The following is a 14,864-nucleotide window of genomic DNA, read 5'->3' on the forward strand; positions in this document are numbered from 1 at the left end:
ACTGGCAGGAGAAAGGGAAAATACCAGCCGTGAGGGAATGGGGAGGGAAATGGTACAGGATGTGGGCATGGAGGTGCAGTAATAGGCAGCTTCCCACCCACACTGAGGGCAAACTCACTTTGCTGTGATGTTTTCAGAAACATCATTGATCAAGCAGGTTTCAGAAACACTGGAGCAAAAGATGGGAAACCCCTGAAGGTGATAGAAGGTGAACAGAAGTAGGAGGATGACTTTGTGTGGATACTTTAAAAAAAACCACCCTGCTACTTTTTGGAAGCCAGTGAGTTGCGAATTGTTTGTGTGGAAGCATCCCAACAGTGTCTGAACTAACTTTTTGTCACAATTGCCGGTGTCATTTCAGTTTGTTTACTCTGACTGAAGTAGACCAGTTGCTTGGTCTACTTCAGACCACTACATACAAATTCTTGCCTATCATGGATGGTTAAATCTAGATGGCATGAGCTTGTTGACCTGATGGCAAGGTATGTGACCTACATCATCTCCCATGGCTGGCTGATATGACAAAACAAGGCTTTTGGGATGCAGCGGTACCACCAAGCACTGTCATAACTTACCAGAGTCCAGGAGGAGAGGCAAAATAACTCACCAGACTTCAGGGTGATTAAGGTTATGTAAATAAAGTTTAGTTTATTACAATGGTATCCAAATACAGAGCAATCTTTGGAATCACATAGTGAGGTACCGGGACAAAGTAAATAAAATGCTATGAATCAATTTAGATAATGTACTGCAAACCAGTGTACCTTCTATACATAAAATACTGTACATTTTTTTCCCTTTCAGACAAAGTGAATGGCATTTTGAACTTGCAAATAAAGACTGCAATCCTAAGGGCACTTTCCTGGGAATAAGTTCCAATGAATAATATGGGACTTACTTCTGAGTAGACATGCTTAAGATTGCTCCCTTAGTTTATTACTATGTAAAAAAATAAATCTACGAGAAAAACAGTGCAAATGTAAAAGCATGGCACAGAGAACATATGTGAGACCAATCAGAATTGCAACACAAAGGGCCGACTATTCCTTGGAATGCTGGTTGAAATGTACAGAGCAACCAAAAGAATTAAAAATAGATTATGGCTTAAACAGGAAGATGAGCTACATAGAACTGGATCTGTCACATATGGTCTTTCTATTTCAGGAGGTACTGCCATCATTCCTTGTATCTGAAATTTAAAACAAAATAAAATGATCTTCTGCATTTGGTCTAACAGCATACATGTTTAATAACTTGCATTTAATAGCTGATCTGAACAGAATTGCTGGGCTATATCTTACAGACTGAAAGCCACTGATGATCCTAGATATTTTCCACATTGCTTTGCCCTCAACAATTCTTTCCAACCCCAGTCAAGTTTATTCCTGCGATCTCAGGACCCTTGAGCACTAATAACCACAAGGGTCCAGTGGTTGCAGCAGGGAGGGGGAAGAGGATAAAATCACCTTTTCTGCCTCGTCTGTCAGTGCTGCTGTGAAGAAGGAAGAGGGAGGAGAGGGTAATTTCACCCTCTTTCCCTTCCCCACTGTGTCTTCCTGACTCATCTAGTTATTACACTCCATGGGTCCCAGGAATAAGCTTTCTTGGGTCAGAAGTGAATACTTGTGTTAGACAACATGGAACGATCTGTGGATCACAGATCTAGCCCAGAATCTGTTCACTTGTATCTTATCTGTTATTATCATCAGCAGTACAATAGTGTATATAACACAGTGCTTTTTTGCTGGGGGTACGCAGGGGTATGCATACCCCTAAACATTTTGTGAATCTAATGGGAGAAAGTAAAAATTTTAAATTTTGAGGCTTTGGTTGCCCATTTCAAAAGTGCTAAAGTAGATGACAATAGAGACAGAACTGAGCGAAGCTTGTATGAAGGACTGTTACGAAAAATTACCAATATCAATTTAATTTTAGATCTTGCCTTGATGTGTGATGTTCTTCAAGAATTAGCAGAACTTAGTACAGAATTGCAAGCATGTGATATCACACTCTACTCTGCTCACAGAAAAATAACCAATCAACTTAAATTGTTTGATGAAAGGAAGACAGACATGGGACCTTATTATCTGGAAGCCTTAAAAGCAGAAAAAAGTTTGGACTTAAAAGGAGTTTCACTGGAAAATGGGGCAAGACAGTGACAGGGAAATCGTATCGATCCAGTAAAATTTTACGACAGTCTGAAAGCCCGTATGGAGAGCCAACTTTTAGCAAGAGAAATGCTGAAATTCCACAATGGGCCAAGGTGCTGGATTGTAAAACTTGGCCAGATAATCCTCCTTTAACCTTTGGTGAAACAGAAATAATGAACTTGTGTGAAAGATTTGGACTACCTGATAGACAAATCCTAAGGGGTTTTTGAGAGTATCTTTCAGAAAAGAAGGTTCCATCATCTCTTATGTCTCTTCTAAATGCAATCAAGAACATCCCAATTTCAACAAGTGAGTGTGAACGTGGCTTCTCACAGATGAATTTAATAGTGACTCCAACAAGAGCTTCTTTGCATTTAAGCACTGTAGCAAACTTAATGTTTATAAAATTGGTAGGCCCTCCTTTGAGTTTGTTTAAGCCTTCAGTGTATGTAAATTCACGTTTTTTGAAAGGACGACATCTGGCGACAGACACCAAAAGCAAGCAGAGGAATCAGGAAGATGTTAGTGAACACAACCGCATGCCAATCTGGAGATTGTGAGCTGTGTAATATGAGGTAATGCATGTTCTTGGTAATTTTGTCCATTGACTGCATTTATTTTTTCTGATTTGAACTATAAAATGGTGATTTTCTTGAGTCAAACTGAGAGTACCTCTAAACGTTTTTTTAGGGGGAAAAAGCACTGATATAACTCATACAGTTTTTTTGGTATTTACTGTAAACTGGCTTATTCTCACCATCTATTAATCAACACTAGCTACTTCCTTATCATGCCCTGTTCTATAAAATCACAAACCATGAGTAATTGTTACCCAAAGTATATAGCCCCAGGAAAATGTTTCTTATAATGCTGTGTAGCATTACACCAAAGCCACTCACTACAGGACTTCCTGATTATACGGATGCTCTAAGCCCATTCATATAAATGAGGTTTTACAATAGGGTATTAAAGTTAACATTTACTATATTTTACTATATTTAACCATTTTTACATATTGTATTTTAACAGTTTTATAATATATTGATATTGTTCCACAGATCCTGACTGTTGCAGCAAACTGTGTAATCATGTAGTATGCATCTTCCAAAGTCACCTGGAATAATACTGATTAGCTATTAGTAGAGAAGCTGGATTTCAAAAGTCCTCAAACAGATAATTTGCACTGACAATACCAACTGTGGTGATCATCTATAAGGGGATGTATATATAGACCCACCGCACTAGATTTTACCCTGTGGCCCAGCCCAGGCTCCTTTACTTAGATGGGGCCTCATCAGAAGGGCAAGCTTGTTTACAGAAGAAAACTGGCTTCTGCTCAAAGATCCCCCTTCTTAAATAGCAGTGACTGCTAGCTATTCTGAACTTTCAGACACAGGTACAAATAAAAAGAGAGAGCACATTCATTTTCTTAGTTAATCAAAGACAGCACCAGAATTCTCACATACAGCGGTGTAGTCACTCTGAATCATGGACAATAAATATATCTGGCTGTATAGACAACACGTTGCCTTGTTATTTGAGCATGAAAAGAAACTGTTTTTCATGTTATCTGTAGCTAATCTTCTAGCATTGTTTCTTCTGAGCAAATTCTAGATTAAACCTTGCTGTGTATACAGGATTGGCTTAACAATTAGCTCTTTTCAGTTTTATCACATGTGTATACCAAATACAAATGGGGCAGGGTTCAGTCAGGAACCATGGGATTTTGTGAGAGATTATTTTCTAGGAGAAGAGATATCTACCAAGATGCATTACCTCCTGCAGGAGAATCACTTCCCCTACTTTCTGATTCATGGGGACATACTCATTTGGTCAACAGTTCAGGGTTATCTTTAAGTTTGTACTTAATATATTGGGGCTATCTCTTCATGTGGTTTCCTCATAGTCTACTAACTAATATCTCTGAAGATAAGGAAAGGGATCGTGTTAGGATATAGTGGCAGAGGCACCAGGTTTGCTACTGCAGCATTGTGCAAACAGCACTTAGTATAATCACAGAGGATGACATTACCATCCTATGCCAGGCAGTGCTAACTACTCAGTAGCCATGCACCTGCCCAGTGCTGCATCAGACGCTCTAGGGCATCTGTCACTGTCCTATAAGACTGTCAGATATTCCTCTTCATTCAGTGGCAGTAGCTTGTAGTGCTTCAGCAAACCACTGCACAATGCATTCTTGGATTAAGAACTGAACATAGATACTGGAAGCCCTGGCACAATTTAAGCCATTGCCATGAGTTATTCATTGCTTGGCAAGATATTCTTCCTGAGGAACCATTCTCTGATTCTTATGACTTCCTTGGCTTCTGAGGAATCTGCATTGACAAGTTAAGACTATGAGTCTAGAAATTATTTGATCAAAATCTGAACCAAATCCCATATATTCTTAATTTAATTTTCTTTAAAAAGTCATATAATGAAAGTGACTGCTAAAGATAGCAACATTTGGTAATCTCCGAGAACCAGTGTGGTACAGTGATTAGAGTGTTTCCATGACTTGACATCCCACTATTCCAACAGCCCCTTGTACATGGGATGCTGCCATGGCAGCATCTAGAGCCTGAGGGAGGCCTTCGGCTACATGCTGCAGTTATTGCCAAGTGGGAAAGCAAAGGGGCCAGCAGTAACAGGGACATTTGCACATGGGATGGGTGAACCTTTGTGTTTGCCCTCTCTTTGATGACTAGATTCAGGAGGCAAACACTTGGGGGCAGGAATTGCAACAATGGCCTTTGTTATGTCCTAAGTTATTTCCCTGGCTGCTCTTTGATGGTCTCGATCTGATCTCAAAGCATGCTTTTTGACTTGGGAATTACAGCTCACAATGATATGACCCCATTTTTCAACTTACGTCTTAGAAATATGTAAATTCTAAAGTCTATGTCCATTATCCCTAATGTACTAATCATAGGCAGCATGGCACCCTGTGTTTCCTCATTTTCTTCTTTCCAAAGCAAAAAGCCAATTGCGGCTTTTCTCTACCTCATTGTAGCAGAAGGAGGATGCTTGGTTTTGCAACTTCCCAACATTTTGTGATTGGTCCAAGACCCTCAGACAGCCATTTTCTGATTGGTACTAGCTCTCCATAGTAGCCATTTTATGGTGGTGCCTATTCCCTATTATAATGTATCGGTGCCCACATTATAAAAGTGCCCACCGGTTCAACAAGAATGAGGACTCATGATCTATACAACTGATCATAAACTTACCGTCCACTCAGCGTTATCAGTCTTAGAACATCTTACATTCACTGGTAGCCTAAGAACAAAGTCATTGTAGGACAGGCCCTGTTCTCTTGTCCATTTAAACTTATTCATTGCATCCATGAAAGAGAGGTTTTTGTACTGTTTTGGACTCTTGATAATGAAGGGCCAAGTCCTGGATTTGGAAATAAAATACATATTCCTACTATTTCTGAAACTCCTGTAACAAAAGTTTAGAATGCTGTTCCTATAAAAGAAAATTATTCCATAAATAATTGATTAATTTATCAATACTCTGAACACTACCTTTCTATAAGCATGATCCACTTCTGTCTTTCACATTTCTACCCTGCCCTTTCTCCAAAGAGCTCAGAGTAGTATACTGAGAGTGATTGCCACAAAGTCACCCAGAGGTTTTATAGTTGAGCTGGGATGGTGATGGGAAACAAGATGCATACAGGTACCAGCCCCAGGCCACATCAGTCCACTGGGAAGCTAAGCCATAGTTCCTTTGCTTCATAGGCATTTAAAAACACAGTCATTTTAGCCCACACTTGCTCTCTGTTTTTTGTTTACTCTGTTAAGTGTCAAACAGAAATGTAAAATATTCTGATTTCTAGAAGCAACCACTAAATACATACTTGGGAGCCAGACTTGTGCAGAATTGAAAAAAATAATGTACATTACTATATTACGTTACATGCACATGTATTACTATACATGCATGCACAATCTAACCTCATTTTAAGAGGCCCTCGCTTCAAGGATTTTTCTAGCCCTTCTGTAGACTACACAGAAAGTTGCTTAAAGCAGTACATTATTAGATGACTTAAAAGTATCATTCCACAGTGAATTATCTGATCCTATTTGCAAAGTTACACATTAGCTAGAACAGTATGTTGCCACCTGTTCTGTGGCTGCTCTTCAGCTGCTCCAGGTAACATATATAGAGAGCTACATTTGAGAAAAAAATACTTCCACATGTAGAAGTCTCTTATTCACAGCATATCCCTGAAAATATAATGTGGTTACAGATATATGGTGCCTACAGACAGATATGAGGTTTACGGCAGAATCTTAAAGAGAGTTACTCCAGTCTCTAAGGGCCAAGCTACACATGACGAATGACACTTGAACGGCAAGTGGATTGAGTGGAGGGCAAGTGAACAGGGAGAAATACACTTGCCATTCAAGTGTCATTCGTCATGTGTAGCTTGGCCCTCAGATCATTGATTTCTCTATTAATCCCTTCTGAGTTTCCCTCCTTCTGAATCTGTACCTGTGTTCAGTCTCCATCTAACTGATTCCAGTTAAAATGTTGCACTGATACATTTGTTTTATACTGTTCTTCTAGCTTAGATTTTGGAATGTGCAAATACCACTGCAGAGGCAACCACTGCTTTTGCTACAGCTTTCTATACATTTCATTTGTGTGATTTTTTTGCTGCTTACTTAAGTCATGACTTTAAGCAATGATGTGGATTAAAACAATGGGCAACTGCTTTGATTTTTTTTTAGCATTCAGTAGAGTATGATTGTATCAATATTCTTTTTCTGTTAATAGATAGATACTCAACTTAGTAGTTTGCATTTTGCTGCATATCCAACTTGCTCTTGCAAACCCAACCCTTCCCTTTCTCCAGCTTTTACATGACAGTGGCAGCAACAGGTAAGTCTTATCATGGAGAGGCTTCTTGATAGGGCTTCCATTTGGATGACGTTTCCATGGCTTCTGACATCCCACTATCATGGGATGATAGTGGGATGTCAGTTTGGTGGAGTGGTTAAGAGCACAGGACTCTAATCTGGAGAACCAGGTTTGATTCCCCACTCCTCCACTTGAAGCCAGCTGGGTGACCTTGGGTCAGTCACAGCTTCTAGGAGCTCTCTCAGCCCCACCCACCTCACAGGGTATTTTGTTGTGGGGATAATAACAACATAATTTGTAACCCACTCTGAGTGGGTGTTAAGTTGTCCTGAAGGGCAGTATATAAATCTATTATTGTTGTTGTTGTTGTTGTTGTTGTTATGGGGACTGCATTGTTTCACATATATGCCCTTCCTTCCTCTTGTAGCTTCACAAAGATGCAATGGGGGTGTCTTAAAAGCAACTTCTTCTGTACTTGCCCTCCCTCCCTCATACATGCATGCTGCTATAGTGTAGGGCATGTGGCAATTGACAAGAGGCTCATGGGCATATGTTACATTCAGGATGTGCTGCTGTTCAGTCTCTTGGATCATGTGTGATCTGGGTGCTTAAGAGAAATGCATAAGTAAGTAATATTCAAGAACAGCGGTGGCTGATCAGTGATACCCAAGGCCATCCTAGATTTTTGGCACCGCAGCATCATTTACCACGTAGATTGCATATACCCTACGTACCTTACTGGCTTGTATATTTCTTTCACACCAATAAACTGAAGTTGCTCCATGATGTCTGGAATGCTTGCACATCTGGTGAGATTTATTCTTGGATAGTACAGAAGATAAGACAGGCACATTTCATTTCTGGTGCTAAAACCACCCTGAAATTATAAATTGAGTATTAATTTTAGTTTCAAGATTTCTCACATGCATTAGTTAGGCAGAAATCTGGAGTGGTCCCTAAGATTGCTTGGTTTATTCTCAATAATTACAAGAAACCCATATTAAAAATGCAGATAATATATAGAGTAGCAGCAGCAAACGATGCCACAGCCATGATTCATTTCTTTATAAGTTGTGAAACTATAAAAAGAGATAGATTATTCCTGATAGATGCAGAAAGAATTTGTTTTAAGGCTAAATGTAACTATTGTAAATGAAAAAGTATTTCAGCTGTACATTTCTAATAGAAATCCTCTCCCCCACTGATGTCATTTTCGTCACTTGAGCTGTGCATAAGGATTCTGAGAAGACCTAACGGTATGTGTCCAACTATTCCACTCAGCAAAGTTTGAAGCCTTCCTACAATGGAAGTGGTTCTTCTGCTAGAGGAAGAGCCACTGGCATCAGAAGAAGGCACCTTAGATTAGAGGAAGGTTTCAAACTCTGATGAGAGGAGTGGTAGGATGCAAGCCAATATTTCCAGAAAAGTCAGTCCCTGGTCTCTATATGTCCCTCATGGCCACTGCTATCACTGCTGCCCATGTGGAAATATGTGCATAAAAACCTAAAGAACATCAACAAAGGGGAGTAGTAGTTAAGAGAATACAGAACTCAGCATGGGCATTTTTAAGATGGGGGCAACGTGTAGTAACAGGCTTGATTCAAGGCATTAATTATCACATACAAAGCCATTCATGGCCTTGGCTCCTCATATCTACAGGAATGTCTCTCTCCCTCTACTCCACCACGTCAGCTTCATTCATCTGAACAGGGCCTTCTGCAGGTACCACCCTGCAAATGGGCAAAATCAAAAATTGTCCATACATGTGTATTCTCTTGTGGCCCCATCTTGTGGAATGGCCTGCCTGAAGAGGTTAGGAAGTCTCCTACTCTCCTGGTTTTCCTCAAACTGTGCAAAACTGAATTATTCAGGAGGGCTTTTTTATGCAGATAAGAGGCAATCTGGATGAAGAGAGACACCCATTAAAGAGGACTGGAAATTCTTTGAAAGATTCCACAGATTAATTAATCCCAAGGAAGATACTGTGCACTCCATAAAGAAGTGTCCCTTTAAAAAAGGCTAGAGAAATCACTGGTTAGGAACTGGAGAGCACATGAGAATCCACAGGTGGAAACAAACCCAGCTGAGTGAGTCCCTGTTCACGAAATTACAATCACTCCCAAAATAGCTAAGGCGGCATTCTTTACAGGCAAATGACACTGTAACTGAGCTAAAAACATCAAACAGACAAGCAAACCAAAATAAAGCCAGAGGGATTCAATGAACTGCTTAGAGCTGGCATGGAGTTACCCTAAACTGATACACATTTTTGTAAAAGATTACCAGGGATGGTACTTATTTTCCATTGCTGGAGCTGCATTACTGATAGCTATACTTTGTAAACAGAAAATTCCAATGCTGTTATCTCAGACTAGCTGTTTCAGGTGACATTTGCTACCACTGCCCGCATAATGGATTAAAAGATGCAGCATAAAATACAGTTGTGCCATTCAGTCTCATGATTTTCCCCCTGAAGAGGCTCCCTCCCAGCACCACAGTCTTTCATTATCTGATATAATGCAGATTTATTTCTTACTTAAACAACAAATTATTTTTAAGTGTTTATTTTGGTGAATAAAAAGAAGTCTGCAAACAACCTGCCATGTCATAATTTTCTCTGCATTTAATTCTGATCTGTCAATAGAAAGAGGGGGAAACAGCAAAGGGAGGGCAAAGAGAGTCAAATTTCTTCTCACAGTTCTTCAGTTGTAAAGGAAAAAAGGGAAGAATTCCCTTCCTCTAAAGGGAAGAATTAATATCAAAGAAGGAATGCCCAGTTGACATTTTGTGAACTTCTAGGATATATAAAGGGAAACTTTAAATAAGACTTTTTTCCCATTGGGAAAACAGAACTGGGAACTGGGCACTTTTGTAAAGCATCTACCCATACTGTTCTCCTTTTTGAAACAGCAGCTCCTGCAGCTGCATTTGGGAAAGAAATAACCATAGAGTTATTTGTAATAAGTAGTTTAATCCTTAAACAGAACAGAATTTTTTTACTTATTACTTATTTGTAATAAGTAGTTTAATCCTTAAACAGAACAGAATTTTCTTAAACTAAGCTTGCAGTTCAAACATATCTATTATTACGTCTGCCCAACTTAACTTTAGTTACTCTATAAAGTACCTTATGCCCTAACCCTAACCCTTATTAAATTTTACCAAAATGCCTAACTCAAAAAATTCTTGAAGCCAAAGAAAATAGATAGGCAGTCCAATGTTTTTTCTTATTTATTTTGCTTCATTGATGCCGCACAGTTCTCTCCAATGAAGACCCAAAGTGTTGTATAAGTCTCACCTGTAGAGAAATGTAGTTTCTCCAGATTCAGAAATCAGCTTTACAAAATGGATAAATCATGATGCTAATTCTCAAAAATGTCTAAATATCTGAAATCTCAAAACAGTATTTTCATTCTACATCAAGCCAATTTGTAATGTTTCTTACCCAAGTCATACGTGATCGATTTATGGTACTGTAGTGACATTCAGTGACTAAATTATCTCCCTGAAAAATAAAATTTAAAAAATACAATTTTACAAATTTTAGCATTAGCACCATCCTTCTGGGAAATGCATTTTTTCAAAGATGTAAAGTGTACACTGAAATGTCACTTTCTGCATTTATACTGGTTCGTGTTAAATATATGGCATAAATATGATAAATATACTGCATCTGTTTCATAAAATATACTTCATAATTTCTACTTTAGCAACACTCAGCATATACCTATGTTAAATGTAATACAAACAATATACAGCCAATAAAGTTTGAGTATTCATAAAACAATGCAAGTAACATCAAGGGATTTATTTTCAAGTAAACATGGACTGGGCTGCTTGACTAAAATGCCATGCACATTGAGGCCAGACACTCAGTAATTAGCATTAAAGGAGATGTAGTGAGAGGAGTATCTGGGATTCTCCACCTATGTATACCAGGATTATTCCCTTAGAGAACTCTCAAATAGGCAAAACTGATATCTATGCCCCAATATAATGGCTTAATGGTTTGTCCAGAGGTAGGACAATAACTTGGGAAAGGTCTAATATGACTATCTGGGATGCATTATAGGTAAAAATATTGCATGATGACCTGGTAAGTACCAGGCAAGAAGGTTATCAGATGGCTGAATAGCCTCGATTAGGTGAGTAGGAGAGAAAAGTGGAAGGAAGGTGTTGATGAGATTAGGTGAGGAGTTACTCTCAGGAAGCCTCATTATCTCTGCTGCTCTCTGGGGCATGGAAAGCCATCAGTCAGTCATCCCCCCCATGACTCATGGCTTGGTAATTTTCCAGTCTCCAGGCCAGCTGTCATCTGCTCTGCCTGGGGCCAGGCAGGGTCTAGGTCTTATTGCCAGGGGTTTATAATATTCCATATGCATAAAACACTTTTAGCCTGAGGAAGGGGTCTGACTGCTAACAATAGTGTCCAGAAATAGATTGGGAGCTAAGCCAGAATTGTACTGATATGGTCCTTGCAATCCACTTCAGTCAACATCCTGACTGAAGAATTCTATACCAACTGAAGTTCCTGAATATTTCAAGAGCAGCCCCAAATAGAGCACTGCAGTAATCTAATCTAATTCTCTGTAGGGATCAAAATGTACATCATACAATGATAAACATGCCTTTGAATCCTTGTGGTGGAGATGCAATTCAGAGCAAAGAAATGGAATACAGGGAACCAGTTAACTTTTAAAACTGATTTAGTACATTTTATTTCATGCTATGCATGGCTCTCCCCTCCTCCAATTCTATCCTCAGTCCTGTGTGGTGGATTAGGCTAAAAGAAAATAACTTGCCCAAGGCCACCCAGGGAATTTCATGGCAAACAGGGATTTGAACCCCAGTACCACAAAGGTTCTCTAAGCATCAGTTAAGCACAAGATTTAGTACTCCTCCTACTCACTGCTTCCAGCTACCATTAGGTATTTGCATGTAATATGATGTTTCATTCTGATCCTCTTACATAGAACTCTGAGTTCACATGCTGGAGTCAAAGCATATTCTGGTACTACTGCAACAGTGATCAACTCTGCTCTTCCAGATCTAACATGACAAAGTTGTTCACTTTGGGGAAGTACACTGTTTGATAGTGTTTCTCACAATATGTGCGTGATGTTATTCTCAATCAAAAATATAAAATTGACTAGAGTGAGTGATTTTGATCCAAAATTAATACTTTACCTTAGCTACATGCAAATTGGGAACAATTAAGAATGAATCCATAAACTTGGGGCCAGACACTCAGTAATCAACATCATTTAGAAGGTGGTATCCATTTTTTCTCTCTCAAATCCCAATAGATGTCTAGATGTGCAGAATTCTAGAGCAATTCTCTATGCTTTGTGGGGGTATTACAAGTAGGAAAAGAACAAAATCAAACAAAGGACTGGTGTTTTTTCTCAGACCATTTAAAGGATTATAATGCTGTCAACTCAGTGTCCAACTGGAATCAGCCATTACTCAGTGCACAGTTAGGATCATGCACTTTTGTACACATTATTATAGCAACAGCAGTAGAAACCACATCAGACAGGTACATTTCAAGCTCACATAATTTCAAAGCAGAGAGTATGTCAAAAGTGCTAAATCAGAATGCACCGCCTGCATGTAACACAGAGAATCTGCTAATTGCTGCTAGTCAAGCTTAGTCACTCTCTTGCTATTTGGCACCTGCACTTCCTACTTAGTGATAGTTGCTGAGGAATAGTCGGCTAAATATTGCCTATGTCTGAACAAGAGTTCCCACCATTCATTTTTAATTTTGTTTGTGATGAGTTTGCTCCGTTAATTCCTTCTTGGCTGCTTGTTCCCCCTTCTTCTTATCATTACGTCTCCTATTCTGTTATATATATTTTTTTTAATCTCAGAATTGTGGCCCTCTCTTTGGTTTGGTGTATTTTAAAAATAAGCATTGATACTTAATATGTATAAAGAAAATGATGAGTAGCTGGGACTGTGCAGTTTCATCCCAAACAAACAAAAGGGGGATGGGGAAAGAAAGAAAAAAAGAAACAATTTTTCTTTCTTTCTTTCTTTCTTTCTTTCTTTCTTTCTTTCTTTCTTTCTTTCTTTCTTTCTTTCTTTCTTTCTTTCTTTCTTTCTTTCTTTCTTTCTTTCTTTCTTTCTATGGCAACAAAGACTCCCAAGTTCATGGCACATATTGGTAAATAGAAATTAAATCTGTTTTTCATTTTTTTTGTAAAAACAAGACAATAGAGAAACTGTGTGGGATTGTTGTCCATTGTTTGTAATACGGTTATTTCTGACCAATCTCACTTCAAACCTCACTTCAAAAATATTACTGAAATTGGAAAGAATTTATATTCATACGGGCAAGACAAGCCTTTCTTCTTTTAGATACTGAAACTCCTGGAAGTTGAAGTCAAAGTCATCATCATATGCCAGAAGCTGCTGTTCGTTGCCCTTGTGGAAATGGCGCACCCTTATAGCTCTACCAGCGAGGTGGGCATGTAGGAGAACAGCAAAGATGCGAATCCCACTTGGCTTCTCAGCATCCAGGGCCTGGGAGAAACCAATGAAAGCAATCAGCTTATTTCCAAGAGTCAGTGGGTACACACTAGATATCAGAAGAGTACAAAGGCTGTATATGCAAGACCCATTCCTCTCCACACACAAGCAATATCAATATATTTAATTCTCATCATGGCCCCATCTGTGGATACTTATCCAGAGATTGGAGCCATGAACGAACAAGACAGGTCTTTCTACAAACATAAAAACACCCCAGGACTGGAGCACAATCTGAAATCTAAACAAATAAATAAATTGGGGTGGGTGAGTGTAGCTTTAAGAAGTGAATGCCCCAAGTGGCTGTTACTAGGCAACCACACAGTATTGCCAGCGTTCTAGTCTTGGTTTCTGTCAGTAAAAGGTAGACAGAGGGCATAGGGCCCATGCCAGGGTTTTTTGGCCTTTGAAGAAGTACTCACTGGGACTAAGCCCACAAGCAATCACTGAGTAACACACTATCACTCAATTTGCACGACTCACCCTGTCCCAGCTGCTTGCTACTGTTCAACAGCAACTCCTCTATGAAAGCCAGTGTGTGGAGTGGTTAGAGACTAGGATCTCAGAGACCCAGGTTTGAATTGCCACTCCACCATGGAAGCTCAGTGGGTGACCCTGGGCTAGTTACGCATTCTCATCCTAACTTACCACAATGAGCTGGTGAAGATAAATAGAGGAGAGGAGAATGATGAAACCTGCTTTGGGTCCCCATTGTGGAGAAAAGAAGGGAATAAATGAAAAAATAAATATAGCTGAACAGGAGGGGGGAGATAAAAGGTAGGTTGGTTGGGGAGGAGGGAGGGAGAGAAGGAATCAAAGAAAGGTGAGAATATGGGGGTTTCCAGAGGAGCAATAAAGAAGAAGGGGATACCTGGGGAAATGGGGTGCCTTCTGTAAGTCCTTGCAGGTTCCCCACCATACAACTGGGCATGGCCTGGTGGCCAGCATCAAGCAATTGAGCTATAGTTTTCTCAGGCAGAGGCTGCCAGGGGAGGGAAGGAGGGAAAGCTGAAGATGGGGAGAGCAAATACAGGAAAGTTAGTTGGTTGGGTGGGAAGGAATGAGAGAAGGAATCAAGAAAGGGGTAGAGGCTATTGTGGCTTTTAGGGAAGGGAAAGACAAAATAGTGGAGAGAGGAAAATGAGATGCCCCCCAGCAAGTCCTTGCAGGTCCCCTGCTTGTACATATGCTATCTTGAGGTAGTTACTGTAGGCATAAGTTTTCCACTTGTGGAAGACAATTTTCGCAATTCCTTTCTTCTAGTTGCAACTTGCCATGCTCACTGAAATCATGGCATAGGAGGATAGA

General features: G+C 39.6%; 1 protein-coding gene across 1 annotated transcript in view; it reads right to left on the reverse strand.

Moving 5' to 3' along the window:
- Positions 1–632: 632 nt before the first annotated feature.
- MOXD1 (monooxygenase DBH like 1) overlaps positions 633–14,864 on the reverse strand; it is a 75,017-nt gene continuing 60,785 nt past the window's right edge. The window contains exons 8-12 of the mRNA XM_054975333.1: positions 13,359–13,550; positions 10,468–10,527; positions 7,757–7,899; positions 5,381–5,549; positions 633–1,189 (exon numbers count right to left, since the gene is read on the reverse strand). Coding sequence (XP_054831308.1) covers positions 1,016–1,189; positions 5,381–5,549; positions 7,757–7,899; positions 10,468–10,527; positions 13,359–13,550 — 738 coding nt within the window. The 3' untranslated portion in view covers positions 633–1,015. The remainder of the gene's footprint in view (positions 1,190–5,380; positions 5,550–7,756; positions 7,900–10,467; positions 10,528–13,358; positions 13,551–14,864) is intronic.

Source organism: Eublepharis macularius, chromosome 1 (genome assembly GCF_028583425.1).
Source record: "Eublepharis macularius isolate TG4126 chromosome 1, MPM_Emac_v1.0, whole genome shotgun sequence".
NCBI classification, from domain to species: Eukaryota; Metazoa; Chordata; class Lepidosauria; order Squamata; family Eublepharidae; genus Eublepharis; species Eublepharis macularius.